General features: G+C 34.7%; 2 protein-coding genes across 3 annotated transcripts in view; one reads left to right on the forward strand and one right to left on the reverse strand.

Annotated features, from left to right (window-relative positions):
* The window catches only part of LOC101741258 (dedicator of cytokinesis protein 9), a 47,029-nt gene that overhangs the window by 14,912 nt on the left and 19,207 nt on the right, over positions 1-12,910 (reverse strand). The window contains exons 26-28 of the mRNA XM_038010753.2: positions 12,589-12,693; positions 11,650-11,780; positions 10,099-10,240 (exon numbers count right to left, since the gene is read on the reverse strand). Of these exons, the coding sequence (XP_037866681.1) occupies positions 10,099-10,240; positions 11,650-11,780; positions 12,589-12,693 (378 nt within the window). The remainder of the gene's footprint in view (positions 1-10,098; positions 10,241-11,649; positions 11,781-12,588; positions 12,694-12,910) is intronic.
* On the forward strand, positions 388-10,087 carry LOC101745434 (venom acid phosphatase Acph-1). 2 transcript variants are annotated; one of them, XM_012692975.4, is made up of 10 exons: positions 388-1,172; positions 2,417-2,538; positions 3,485-3,552; positions 4,090-4,197; positions 5,485-5,566; positions 5,655-5,812; positions 6,570-6,752; positions 6,852-6,972; positions 7,346-7,587; positions 9,515-10,087. In XM_012692975.4, exons 1-10 carry the CDS (start codon positions 1,144-1,146, stop codon positions 9,671-9,673), a joined length of 1,272 nt encoding a protein of 423 aa, XP_012548429.1. In that variant the 5' UTR covers positions 388-1,143; the 3' UTR covers positions 9,674-10,087. The 2 variants fall into 2 exon arrangements, with proteins under 2 accessions (XP_012548429.1, XP_004929230.1); XM_004929173.5 differs by lacking the exon at positions 388-1,172 and adding an exon at positions 1,934-2,168.

A 12,910-nucleotide genomic window follows, 5' to 3' on the forward strand; every position in this document is an offset into this window, starting at 1 on the left:
ATAATTGAATAAATTCGTACTATCTTACAAGAAAAAGACATTTTATTAAAAAGAAAAAGTTTGTAATTAATTCAATAAATGGGTTTTAGGCATAAAAACAAAGATAATACTTTTGGCAAGGCAAACTATTGTGGACTAATTAAATAAATAAATTGGTTTAATAGTTAATTATACAAAATTTGAACGAAAATGCAAAAACCAACCGCTACAAATTAAAATAAAAACATCGTGAATATAATTGAAGTGTATTAAATATGCGTTACTAAGGATAATTCAAAAACTACTGGTCAGAACTTGATAAATTTTGAATGGTACTACACGAAAAGAAAGAAAAAAAGAAACGAGAAAGTTGTTAGAGGAGGCCACGACCAGAAGCGACTATGATATTAAACAGAAACATCAAAATCGGTACACTTAAAAAAAGTTCTGGAGTAACACATAAAAGATACAATCGAATTGTGAACCTCCTTTTTTAATATGTTAAAAATAGTAATTGTACTCTTGGCTTAAACTAGAACTACTCAGGACGAAGTAAAATAAATATCAACCGCAGAAACATAAAAAGACCCTCCAGATTGGACGTTGAATTTTATAGAGACCCAAGGAGGCATAATGTGAGATAAGGGGAAGAAGACTCTTGGTAAATTAAGGTACACGATTGGAGAATACAGGGACATTTCGTAACAAGGCCACGTTTCATTTTAGACCATTCACTCGGCAGATTACTTATTATAATCACGTATTTAATTCTTAATGCGTCGTATAGTAAACTAAGAGCAAATTTTAAAATTCTTATTTTTTCAGACTGTACTACAGACGTGGCAGTGACCTGCAATAACCATTCAATCCTAAAATCTTTTATTACTTATTGTAGCTTGCTTTGAATTAATAAAATAAAGTAAAGCTACCATGATAATGACAAGGTCGTTTTACGTTGTGAAAATAATGTGAAACATCTTGGTATTGTTGATGCAGTAATTACTGGTAGATTAGATATAATTAAATGATGATAGTAGCCTACTGTGTCTAGCACAACGTCTGTTTCCTTGGTAGTTTATTTTAAATGTATGTGGATATCAGACAACGTGTACCATTATTATACTTCATGATTTTGTTTGTTTTTTCCTACTGATAGTTGGAATTATGGTAACCTTAATAACAATTTGCACAAAGTAAGTAAATTCACTTTACTTTTAAAGTTTTAATCCGAATTCGATATTTTTTGTGATGCGAGATTGTATTTAGAAAACGTAAAGGCTAATTGAGTCGTCTATTATCAAAGGTGGCAATCTGTGCATTTGGACAAAAAAAAATTATTGATATGTCAATACAGATTGATTTGAATATAATCGTCTCCTTCAAAGAATACGGTTCAAAACCTGCACTAAATAAAGGTTAATAGTTAACCTGTTATTTATCTAAGATGTCGTTCCGAAGAGTTTTGTGACTGCCAATGGAATACAAAGTCAATAATTCGTTTTTCTGATTTACCAATAATTGTCCAAAAGTCAGATTGCCGGCTTTGATAATAGTCGACTCAATTGTAATTCTAAAATGGTATTGTATTATTAATTCGCAGATTTAAATGAGGATGTGTGTGTGTGAGCAGGGCAGTCGGAAAACAGGTTTGGTTCAAACGGACTTGTGCGATTTATTAATTCACACTGTCAGACAAATCAAAACACCCTAGCGATTACCAATGATACAATGTATTTCAGTACTATTTATAGCTAATATTTACAATTGCTATAAAGATTATTATTTCTATGTAATATACGAAATTTTCAATGATTATTAAACAAATTTAAAATCAAAATTTAAAAAAATTCTAAGGGTGCTGAGGTAACCATACAAATAACATGTTCGGATGTCATGTGTAGATAAGTACTGTGGTATAATCGATTGGGCAAAGTCAATCATCATAGGTCGCAGCGACCGTGAATCTCCCGTGCGTTATTCAGTGGGACCCCGCCTCCCGAGCAGTGCGCTTCCCATCTGTCCACACGCAATATTACCATACATACGAACAAATTTTGTATCGAGTGCATCTTCTCTACAAGTGTTCAATGATAGAATTTTGACAATATCTAAATATGAACTACATTAATTATTGAAAAGCAGACACAATTGGAATACAATGTAGAGGTGCCGACTCGGCGTAGAAAAATGTGAGTGACAAATAGAACGACATGTGATCGAAGAAAATTTAAGTCGCGGATTGGTAATTTGTTCCGGAATTCTCTACAGTAACACTATTTATTTACATCACCATGACTGAAACATTAGTCGAAGCTATAATAAAAAGCAGTATTTCTTTTGAAAGTTATTAGGATATAAGTAGTGCAATGTATTTATGGAGGAGGTTATTCGCTTAGTAAGGTCAAGGTGCGTAATTTTAGTAAGTGCGTTTGTGCAGGAAAGAGGGCGGTCGCGAGGAGGAGCCGACCAACGCGCCGGAAGCTACACCGGCACCGGGTATGCGCACCGAACACACTTGCTGTTGCCTCGGCGTGTTGGTGGGCATCTCGCTCATAGCCGGTACACACACACACACACACGATTTCTTGTTTATATATATTACTAGCTGACCCGGCAAACTTAGTAGTGCCTTAATCGATAAATAAAAGACCTAAGCTTTTATATAAAAATAAACTTAAAACAAACAAAAGGAATCCGTCCGACGTGGGACATATCTAAAGAAAAACAAAGTTGTTATTTTTGTTTAATTCCAAGCATTTTCATATTTATCTACCTTTTAAACCTTCTTTGGACTTCCACAAATAATTCAAGACCAAAATTAGCCAAATCGGTCCATCCGTTCTCGAGTTTTAGCGAGACTAACGAACAGCAATTCATTTTTATATATATAGATAGATATATAGATTATTTATTGCTTATATAGGTGGAAGAGCACACGGCCTGGTGTTAAATGGTTGCCGGAGACCATAGACACCTATAACGTAAATGCCGCCATCTACATTGAGATAAGAGCTGTAAGGTCTCAGTATAGTTACAACGGCTGCCCAACCTTCAAACCGAAACGAATTACTGCTTCACGGCAGAAACAGGCAGGGCGGTGGTACCTACCCGTGCGGACTCATAAGAGGTCCTACCACCAGTAAATTGATATTAAGATAAAGTGAAGATTATATTATGATAAATGCTTTTTTTCCTATTCCTCGTTTAGTTTAATTATTGGTTAAAGTAAGTATTTCATTAGAAAAATTGGTACCCGCCTGCGGCATTCGAACACCGTTGCATCGCTCGAAACGAATGCACTGGGCGTCTTATCCTTTAGGCCACGACGACTTTCAAATAGAAACTGCTACGTTTCGTAGCTATTTTAGAAAATAAAAAAAACTAAACTTTTTTTAAATACTTTTTCAATTTGGATACAACATATGCTGCTTTAAGACTGCAGTGAGTTGAAATAGTAAATTTAAAAATGCCTCATTTTTTTGAGTTTATTGTATTTCTCTTATAGCCCTCGTAGCAGTAATACTGATGAAGGATACTACGGTAGAAGTCACAATACTTCGACAGGTACATGTGGTACGTAAATTTGTATGGAGTAACGAAAATTCAATGGGTAATAACAGCATGTTAGATGCCCTTTCAGTGATAATATTATAATTTGATTTTTAATCAGAATATATAATATGTATTATATTATATTAACTAGCGTCACGTATCCCGAATTCCTATCACTCGGTTTGTAAGCTTTTTTTGTAATTGCATGGATTACAGGGTTGATAAGTATAATAAATAATCAATACAAGGATTAGGAACTCAGATTTTATGGTGGGCTATTGCATTAACTTCATCGACAATGTTTATGTGGCTCTCAAGTCGGTTAACGGAAGGTTGAAGGACAATGGACGTTGATCTTGTCTGACCACCTATGCTAATATTATAAAACTGACAACTCTTCTAGTTAATGAAGATTTAATAATATGTTTACCTTAAGATTTTTTAATATCTTTTTTATTTCGGATTTATGAAGCAAGTTATATTTACGGAAAACCAATAAAGAAGGTAATTTTTTGCTTTTGCGATAAAAATCATCAACATATTTGGTTTTTTTTTCAGTTGATGTCTCATGGCGAGAGGACTCCAAGTGAACGCGAACTCGAAATGTTAGGAACAAGTCCTCCAGAGCATGTGTTTTCACCTTACGGCGCTGGTGCTATGACAAATGTGAGTTGTATTTTTAATTATATACATATTTTTCAAATGTTATTTAAACTTAATGTTGATGTACTGGCAATAGTCACTTATTGGTAATGTACAAAACAATGGCTTTTTTTTAATAAATTAAAACTCATTGGTACTTATTTACTTAAATAGATAGGATAGTTTCACTAGCGACAAGTATTATCTGTTCGCTCTCTATAGCCAAACTGATCAAAGAAGCTATTGATATTTCAGAATCTTTAAACTTCAACTTTGGTGATGTGTTCAGATTATCTGTGATTCAAAACATATTAGGTTCAGTCCAAAATATTATAATAGATTCTCAAGTCTTTGGATATCTACGTGCACAATTTTTTTCAAATCACAATAAAACTATTCAGCCGAAATTCAATGAACAATTGTAATTTTAAAATGACATGATAGTATGTATTAAAATTTCGAACAAACGTGAGCGCCATAAATTTCGTGGGAACCGCGGAATACCTAATTTATCACAAAGGCGTGTTTTGTCGTAGTTCCTCCATTCATTAAATTATGCGACCGTGGGTCGTAACGAATGGATTACCTCGATACGGGCCGCGCAGACGTCATGACGTTACTCTCTCGGCGATACAAAATTTTGCATATAGAGATTACTTTACATGCGCCGGCGCTCCTCTCCGTCCACTAACAATACAATACTATTGAAAGTAATAATAGAGTGATTGTTGCGTTGGCCCAGAGAAAAACGGTCGTATTAAATATATGTATACTATTATCGCGTTTTGTGTTTCGCTACATTAGGACGTAAATTTATTTAGATGAATTAACAAAAAAATTTCAACTAAATGAACAACAGAGAAACAAAGAAACTTGTCTTGATTCGATTACGTTAATTAAATTAAAAGTTAACAAACATCTTAACACGTTTTATGATACAAGATTTTTAGCGTCATTATGCAACATCGAATTTGCGGAACTAGCGGCAAGGGTTCTGCTAATTTGGAAGGAAGGCACAAGATAAATGACTTTATAACGAAGAGCTCACTTCCCGGTACGCGGGAGGGGGTCTCTATTCCCGAAGGTCGCGGGCGGGAACGATGTGTTCCTTATGAAGCGTAGATTGCCGCTCGCTCGCTAATAATGATTTATTACTTGACACATGTCACCGAGGATTAACAGTAACGCATTCAGATGATGAAAATAATTTAATTTAACTCTATAAATTGATTTTTTGCTTTATTTTCAAACGAAACAAAGATACACGATTTAAAGATTGTTTTTAAGTAATAATTTTATTTTCGTGGGCAGGAAGGAAAAATGTTGACTTTCGAAATGGGCGCATTACTTAGAAAGAGATATAACGATTTCTTAGGACCACTTTACGACGCAGGTATTGTTTTTCTCAATTAACTTGCACTAGAGATTGATAGTTTAAAATTATTAGATTTGTTTTGTATTGTTTTTTTTGTATGCTTCAGAAAGCAGTATCGTTATAGCCTCAGATACAAATTTAAGTAAGATGACAGCTCTGCTGATATCGGCTGGATTGTGGCCGCCGCCGGAAGAGCAGCTCTGGAATGACACAATCGTGTGGCAGCCGGTACCTTACAAATATCCGCCACAAAGCAATGATTTTGTGAGTCTATACTATAATCTATATGAAAATGAATTGCTGATCGTTAGTCTCGCTAAAACTCGAGAACGGCTGGACCGATTTGTCTAATTTTTTGGTCTTGAATTATTTGTGGAAGTCCAGAGAAGGTTTAAAAGACAGATAAATATGAAAATGCTCGGAATTAAATAAAAATAACAATTTTGTTTTTCCTTTGATGTGTCCCCCGTCGGACGGATTCCTTTTGTTTGTTTTAAGTTTATTTTATACAAAAGTTTAGGAATTTTATTTTTATCGTTTGAGGCACTACGAAGTTTGCCGGGTCGGCTAGTAATATATAAATCTATAGTGGTTTTTACGGATTTTCCGTTATAACTACTGAACCATGCATCCGATTGACTTGAAACGTGGTATTCATGTAGTAAATTTTTTATTTTTTTTTATTGCCCTTGTAGGCAGACGACCATATGGCCCACCTGATGGTGAGTGGTTACCGTTGCCCATGGACTTCAGCAATGCCAGGGGCAGAACCAAGCCGCTGCCTACCGCATCATGTACATGTACAACACATGTACTTAATGGATAGGCTAATATTTATATGCGTGTTGGACTCCCTGCACCAGTTGCGGGGGCGTTAATGATGAGAATCTTTGTGGGGGTGAGAAATAATAATGTTAATTTTAAATGCCCAGCGAAGCGGACGGGTACAGCTAGTCTCTTATACTTCGATAACGAGATTAGGCATAAAAAATATATTTTTAATCAAGGTTTCGTTTCACAGCTTCTGTACGAAAAAAATTGTCCACGTTATAAACAAGAAAAAGGAAGAATATTGAATGCGTTCGTCGATGAAGGCGTGCTGGTGCCGTATCGGGATCTGTTTCATAAAATTGCGCAAATGACGAACACGAATTTTAGCACACCACAAGAGGCTTATTTCTTAAACAACTTATTTCTTATACAGGTCGGTGAGCGAATTAGTTGCAACGAATGTACTGGGTTTATTTTAAAACGAAAGTTGTTTCCTTGACCATGAATTTTGAAATTAATTTCTTTACTTTAGGACGATATCAAAGTGGCAAATCCGAAATGGGCAAAACACGTTAAAAGGAAATTGATGGACATCGCCCGTCTTGAATACTCAATGATGTTTCACAACAATCTTTTAAGGAAATTGAGTGGCGGTATGTATTTTTTTTATTCCATTTATTTACATTTTTTTGCTCAATGGAAAATATGATGATTAGTTGAAAACGATGGATTGAAACATGGCTTTAGAGATTATCAACGCAAAAATACACAATAAACGTTTTAGGGGCTCGCACCGACCACAGAAACCATTTATATAAAAATGTTTGTTTAACTTGATATTTAAAAGGCGAATGATAAAAATAAGGATATTAATTTCATTGCGTACTTGCGTAATTATTATCATTAAAATGTCACGCTTATACGTAATTGGTGTTTCGTGAAACCGGCATGAAACGTAAACGTAATTAGTTAATTACCATACATCTATTATGTATCATGAATCTACATTTTTATTATAAATCGTAGGGGCTTTATTACATCAAATAATAAAGGAAGCCGTTTCGAACGCATTGGGAGCATCGCGGTTACGCATGATCGTACGCACGGGCACGCCCGTATCCGTGGCAGCCGTGCTGGCGGCGTGCGTGGCGCCGCCGCCGCGTCTCCCCGACCCCGGGGCCGCGTTACTATTCGAACTACACGAACGACAACCGAATAAAGGAAAAAACGAACCATCACTCAACGACGAGCAACGTTTCGGATTTAAGGTATGAGGTACCTACCTACTTAGTCTGGCCATAAATACTGTTACAATTAAAAATAAACAAAATATTACATTTGAATTTGGAATCTGTCATTTTTATATGATTGCTCATTGAGTTTTCTCATTTTGGCGCCAATACATTGTACAATATTTTGTGATCCAAAAGATCTGGCCGTCCACGTAGTGTTCGTACGAAAAAGATGGTCAAAGCAGTAAGGGAAACAATCCGTACGATTGGCAGTGAAAATTTTTCCCATGGAAAGAGTGCGTGCTTCTATTGATAACTGGCCTCAACGTTTAAAGGACTGTATTGCAGCCAATGGAAACCGCTTCGAATAAGCTTTTTATACTTTAAATTGTTTTATATTTATGTATTAAACTAATACACTGTAAAAGTAATACATGTTATTTGCAATAGAATTTTTTTTTTCCTTTGTCTCAGTATTTATGGCAAGACTAGGTATACTCTATATTTATTGTCAAACTTTTGTTATTGCTTAAAGTTTGTGGTCAAATTGAGAATACGTTAATATCGTTTATATTTAATATTATTTATCCACAGTGTAGTCTTGGCGAAATTTTTTAATAAAGAAGTAGAATGGTCTTTGACAATAAAATCTTAATAATATTCAAACTTATAATTTCAATTAATTAGAGTCGAATTTCAGCTACTAGGGGCCCCAAGTTTGTTTTAAAAACAAATAAGAACTTCTAATCGGTCAAGTGTTTCGCTAATTTGAATTGATGTAACATTACAATTCAGTGAATAGGATTTATTGCCGGCTATACGAGTCCTTAAGTGCATTTACTAAGCTGTGATGTAGGTATGAAAGAAAGCGCTATAGAAGTAATTCTAAAACGCTCTTATAAGCTTAATCTGTACCTCTCAATCTACAACTTCAATTTGCACATCTACCCAATGTTCAAAAACAATGTCACTATTTTATTATTTTTGTGTAATATTCTGAACTGAAAAAGATAAAAAAAGACATTATTCGAATTTTATTTTATTTGCTCTCTATTATATAAAATCGTGATTTTTTAGTTTGTAAACTTATATTTATTAGCTTTAATATTATATTTTTTATAAGCTTTATTTATAAGCTTTATTGCCGTATTTTATTTTTAACATTAAATTTTAATAGTTTACAACGATATCGTGAGCATTCGAGCAATAATGAACAATTTGTAAGTCAAATAACTTATTTTTCAAAAAAATAAAAATATAAACTGCTTTGGAATCGAATCTCATTACGATAACGAAGTATGCGCGGTGTGTAATCTCATAAGACACGCACCTTTCAAAACGGGTTTTGGAGTCTTTGGCGTCATTACATTATTATCTGTTTTATACAAATTAAATAGTACTTTTATGTATGAATAAAGTAGTTATGCTTTAGGGAAACCCTTTTTTGTCTATACTAGGAGTAATTTCCAAAGCCGCTACGAGAATAACCTACTAGTCCAAAATAGGCGGACACCAAAAATTATTTTTGCTAATCTAACCATTCGTAACGCCCGTCTTAATTTCCGTGAACTAGATAGTAATAGAATTTATGTTAAAAATCGTTTTCCAAAAATTTCTAGTGTATAAGTTCTCTTTCCTTTTCATTATTAGATATATTTTGTTTGTTAAGCGCTTACGTTATGATGTACGAGGATAACGCGATCACTATTTCATTCCTAAATTACACTATTTCCTTGAACATACTTGTTTTAGAAAAAAAACCTAGATCTAATTTTACGATTCCAGGAAAATCCGTAAGCCGCTAAAAATTGATTACAATTTTTTTAATTAGTTGAACACCATCATTTGTTGAATAAAAACTAGTCGAATACGAATTTTACGTAATTACATGATTACGCGCTCGACTTAACCATCTAATTATTGAGATGACTGGAATTATTTTGTGATAATATATTTTTTGCAGATCTATTACTGGGACGATGATTCAGCTGAACCTCGTCTCATGGAAGTGCCCAATTGCAATTCCTTCTGCACGATTGAACAATTCAAAGAGTTAACGAAATACATAATTGCCCATAATTATGAAGAAGACTGTAAGCTCGTTGCGGAACAAACCAATTGAGTTACGTTGTAAAGCATTCGATTTAGTGACACCTTAGAGACATTCTCACAACACGTATCCATTAAAATAAACGTGAAACATTTAATTTATCTTTATTAGCGCTAAATATTAATGTGTGTTAAAATTTAATGTGTGTAGATACGTAAGTAATCAAATTATTTATGTACAGTTTGTCATTGGTGTTAGTAATGTTTGATAAATATGGCTTTACGAAAATGCTTGCTTACCTTAGATTTCCTATTTTGAATTATTTAGCTAAATTATAGTTTATTCCAATTTTATTATCGGTTGTTAGCTTTTTTTTTTTAACTACCTTAGTTCGAACAACACTGTAACTATTCTAAATTAGACTGGCCGTGGACGTTATTATAAACCTTATTTTAACACAATTAAAATTAGTATTCGTGTACAAATGTTTTATTTACCTTCGTCTATCTTGAGGCCGGTCTCTTCGCGTGGAATGTTCTTGGAAATGTCTTCGAAGACATCGGCCCCCCACTGTATGGCGCCGCGCAGCTTCAAGTACTCGGCGATGAGGGCCGCTATGTGCAACTGACAGCACATGGCCTGAAAACAATAACATGTTCAATATTTTGTTTGCGAATTGTTTAAATATAAATTTTGTAATCACTACATAGTATAAAACAAAGTCGCTTTCGCTGTCCCTATATCTGTCTGTCCCTATGTATGCTTAAATCTTTAAAACAACACAACGGATTTTGCTGCGGTTTTTTTTAATAGATAGAGTGATTGAAGAGGAAGGTTTATATGTATAATAAAATCTATTAAATAGTGGAGAAATCAATAATAAATTACAGTTTCCGAAGCGAAGCGAGGGCGCGTCGCTAGTTTAATATAAATTTCATTGCACCTACCACTATTTACTCTGCACTACCTTTGGTTGACTGGTAGAGAATGCCTAAGGCATTAAATCCGCCAATGTAAATTTAACATGAAGTGTAATAAATAAATAAATCATTTGAAATTGCTATAATTTTTTTTAGAATAGTATCAAATGTATCGGTTGAAAATGCATACATTATACTTAGATTCATACTATAGATTAGAATGTTTTAATTAATCTTCAAGGTGATTTAAGGATTATTTATTTATGTCGAAAATTATAATGTTTAAAAAAAACACTATTCTAGTTTTTTTTAGTAGTTAACTAGTAGTAACTTGTAAAGTTTTTTTGGACGGGCAAACGAATTCACGCAAATGCTGCTATTTTGAGACATGAGGTCTAAGTCTCAATCATATATTATAGCGGATGTCCCAGCCTTCAAACCGATAAGCAATAGTGTTTCGAGGCAAAACTAAGCAGGGTGATGGCACCTACCCGTGCAAGTGTAGTCGTCGTGGCCTAAAGGATAAGATGTCCGGTGCATTCGTGTTGAGTGATGCACCAGTGTTCGCATCTCAGGCGGATACCAAGTTTTATAATGAAATACGTACTTAAAAATGTTCACGATTGACTTCCACGATGAAGGAATAACATCTTGTAATAAAAATCAAACCCGCAAAATTATTATATAATTTGCGTAATTACTGGTGGTAGGACCTCTTGTTAGTCCGCGCGGGTGGGCACCGCCACCCTGCCTATTTCTGCGGTGAAGCAGTGATGCGTTTCGGTTTGAAGGGTGGGGCAGCCGTTGTAACTATACTGAGACCTTAGAACTTATATCTCAAGGTCAGTGGCGCATCTACGTTATAGATGTCTATGGGCTCCAGTAACCACTTAACACCAGGTGGGCTATGAGCTAGTCCACCCATCTAAGCAATAAAAAAATAAAAAGCATTAGTATATATAAAATAAATTATGTAATTTCGAAACACTATGACAATAAATCTAGTTTTATATTTGTTACAAAATCATGTATTTAGGACGTAATTATGCAAAATTGGACATATACTGTGAAATAGACTTGATTTCACAGTATTCGCATATTCGTTTATTTATATAATATTATCGTTACCTCATCGTGGTCTCCTTGTCGCGCGTTGTGCTCCGCGAGCGTCGCGAGCCAGGCGTGGCGCAGGCGCGGCGTGGCGCGGCACGACGCCGCCAGAGCGTGCTGTAGCTCCGCGAGGTGGACGCTACCGGCACCTAAGTCCAAAATATATTTTTTAAATCAGCCAATCATGTAATCAATTCAATTCAATTTGTTATTCAATAATAATAATAATAAAATCATTTATTGCCTTTTACACAGATCCAGATAGATAAGATTTTTTTTAAAAGGATTTGATGACTTGGTAACTAAGACCTTTATTTAGGTCAAGTCTTATTTTAAATTTAATGTAAACTTTTATAAATGAAAAATGATACTATGAAATGAAATGAAGTTGATTAACATGGCATGAAATGTAATGAGATGAGATGATATGGGATAAAAGATAATCTCAGTAAAATGGTGGTTATTTACTGAGATTTTTTCAGTGGACTTTTTGGAGTATCCCGAGAAGTTACGTCTAGCGGTTTTGTTTTATTTTTCCACATTTGTGCACTTTCACAGATATATTAAGCAGTTAATAAACCACCGTTATTACACATTTTAACCTGAAGAAACACTAAATAGACAAAATAAAACAAATCACACAACTTCACTACTCGCGTTCCCGCCAAAGAGTCCTCATTTAAGAAAAGAAAAGTAAAAAGGCAAAATGAGGTGGCTCAGCTAATGCTGTTCAAAGTAGATTATATATATTATGATATGTGAACAGCGCTGATTTTCAGTGACCCCCATTCCCCTTTGGTTTATTGCGCGAGTCAATGTGTAGTGACTTAAAAAGTGGTATAAAATATATACAGAAATTATATTTAATTATAATATGTTTTATTCGTATGAATATTTTAAAACGAATTATAAATCCTGTCTTTTGATCTGAGAAATACATGCGTATAAGAGATCCACCTGAGAGACCCGAGAGACCGGAGCCCCCCACTCCGGCGAGGCGAGCCCGCGCGCCCACTACTGTACGGACGCGCCGCATCAGCTCCGCCACTTCGCTCGACAATCCTGTTACAAAAGCAAATAACATCATATTTAGTACTTTCTAGTAATGTGCGACGAGTCTTAAACCTAATATATCTATATATATACTAATATATAAATCTATAGTGGTTTTTACGGATGTTCCGTTATAACTACTGAACCATGCATTCGATTTTACTGGTGGTAGGACCTCTTGTGAGTCCGCGCGGGTGGGTACCACCACCCTACCTATTTCTGCCGT

This window comes from Bombyx mori, chromosome 4 (genome assembly GCF_030269925.1).
Source record: "Bombyx mori chromosome 4, ASM3026992v2".
NCBI lineage: Eukaryota > Metazoa > Arthropoda > Insecta > Lepidoptera > Bombycidae > Bombyx > Bombyx mori.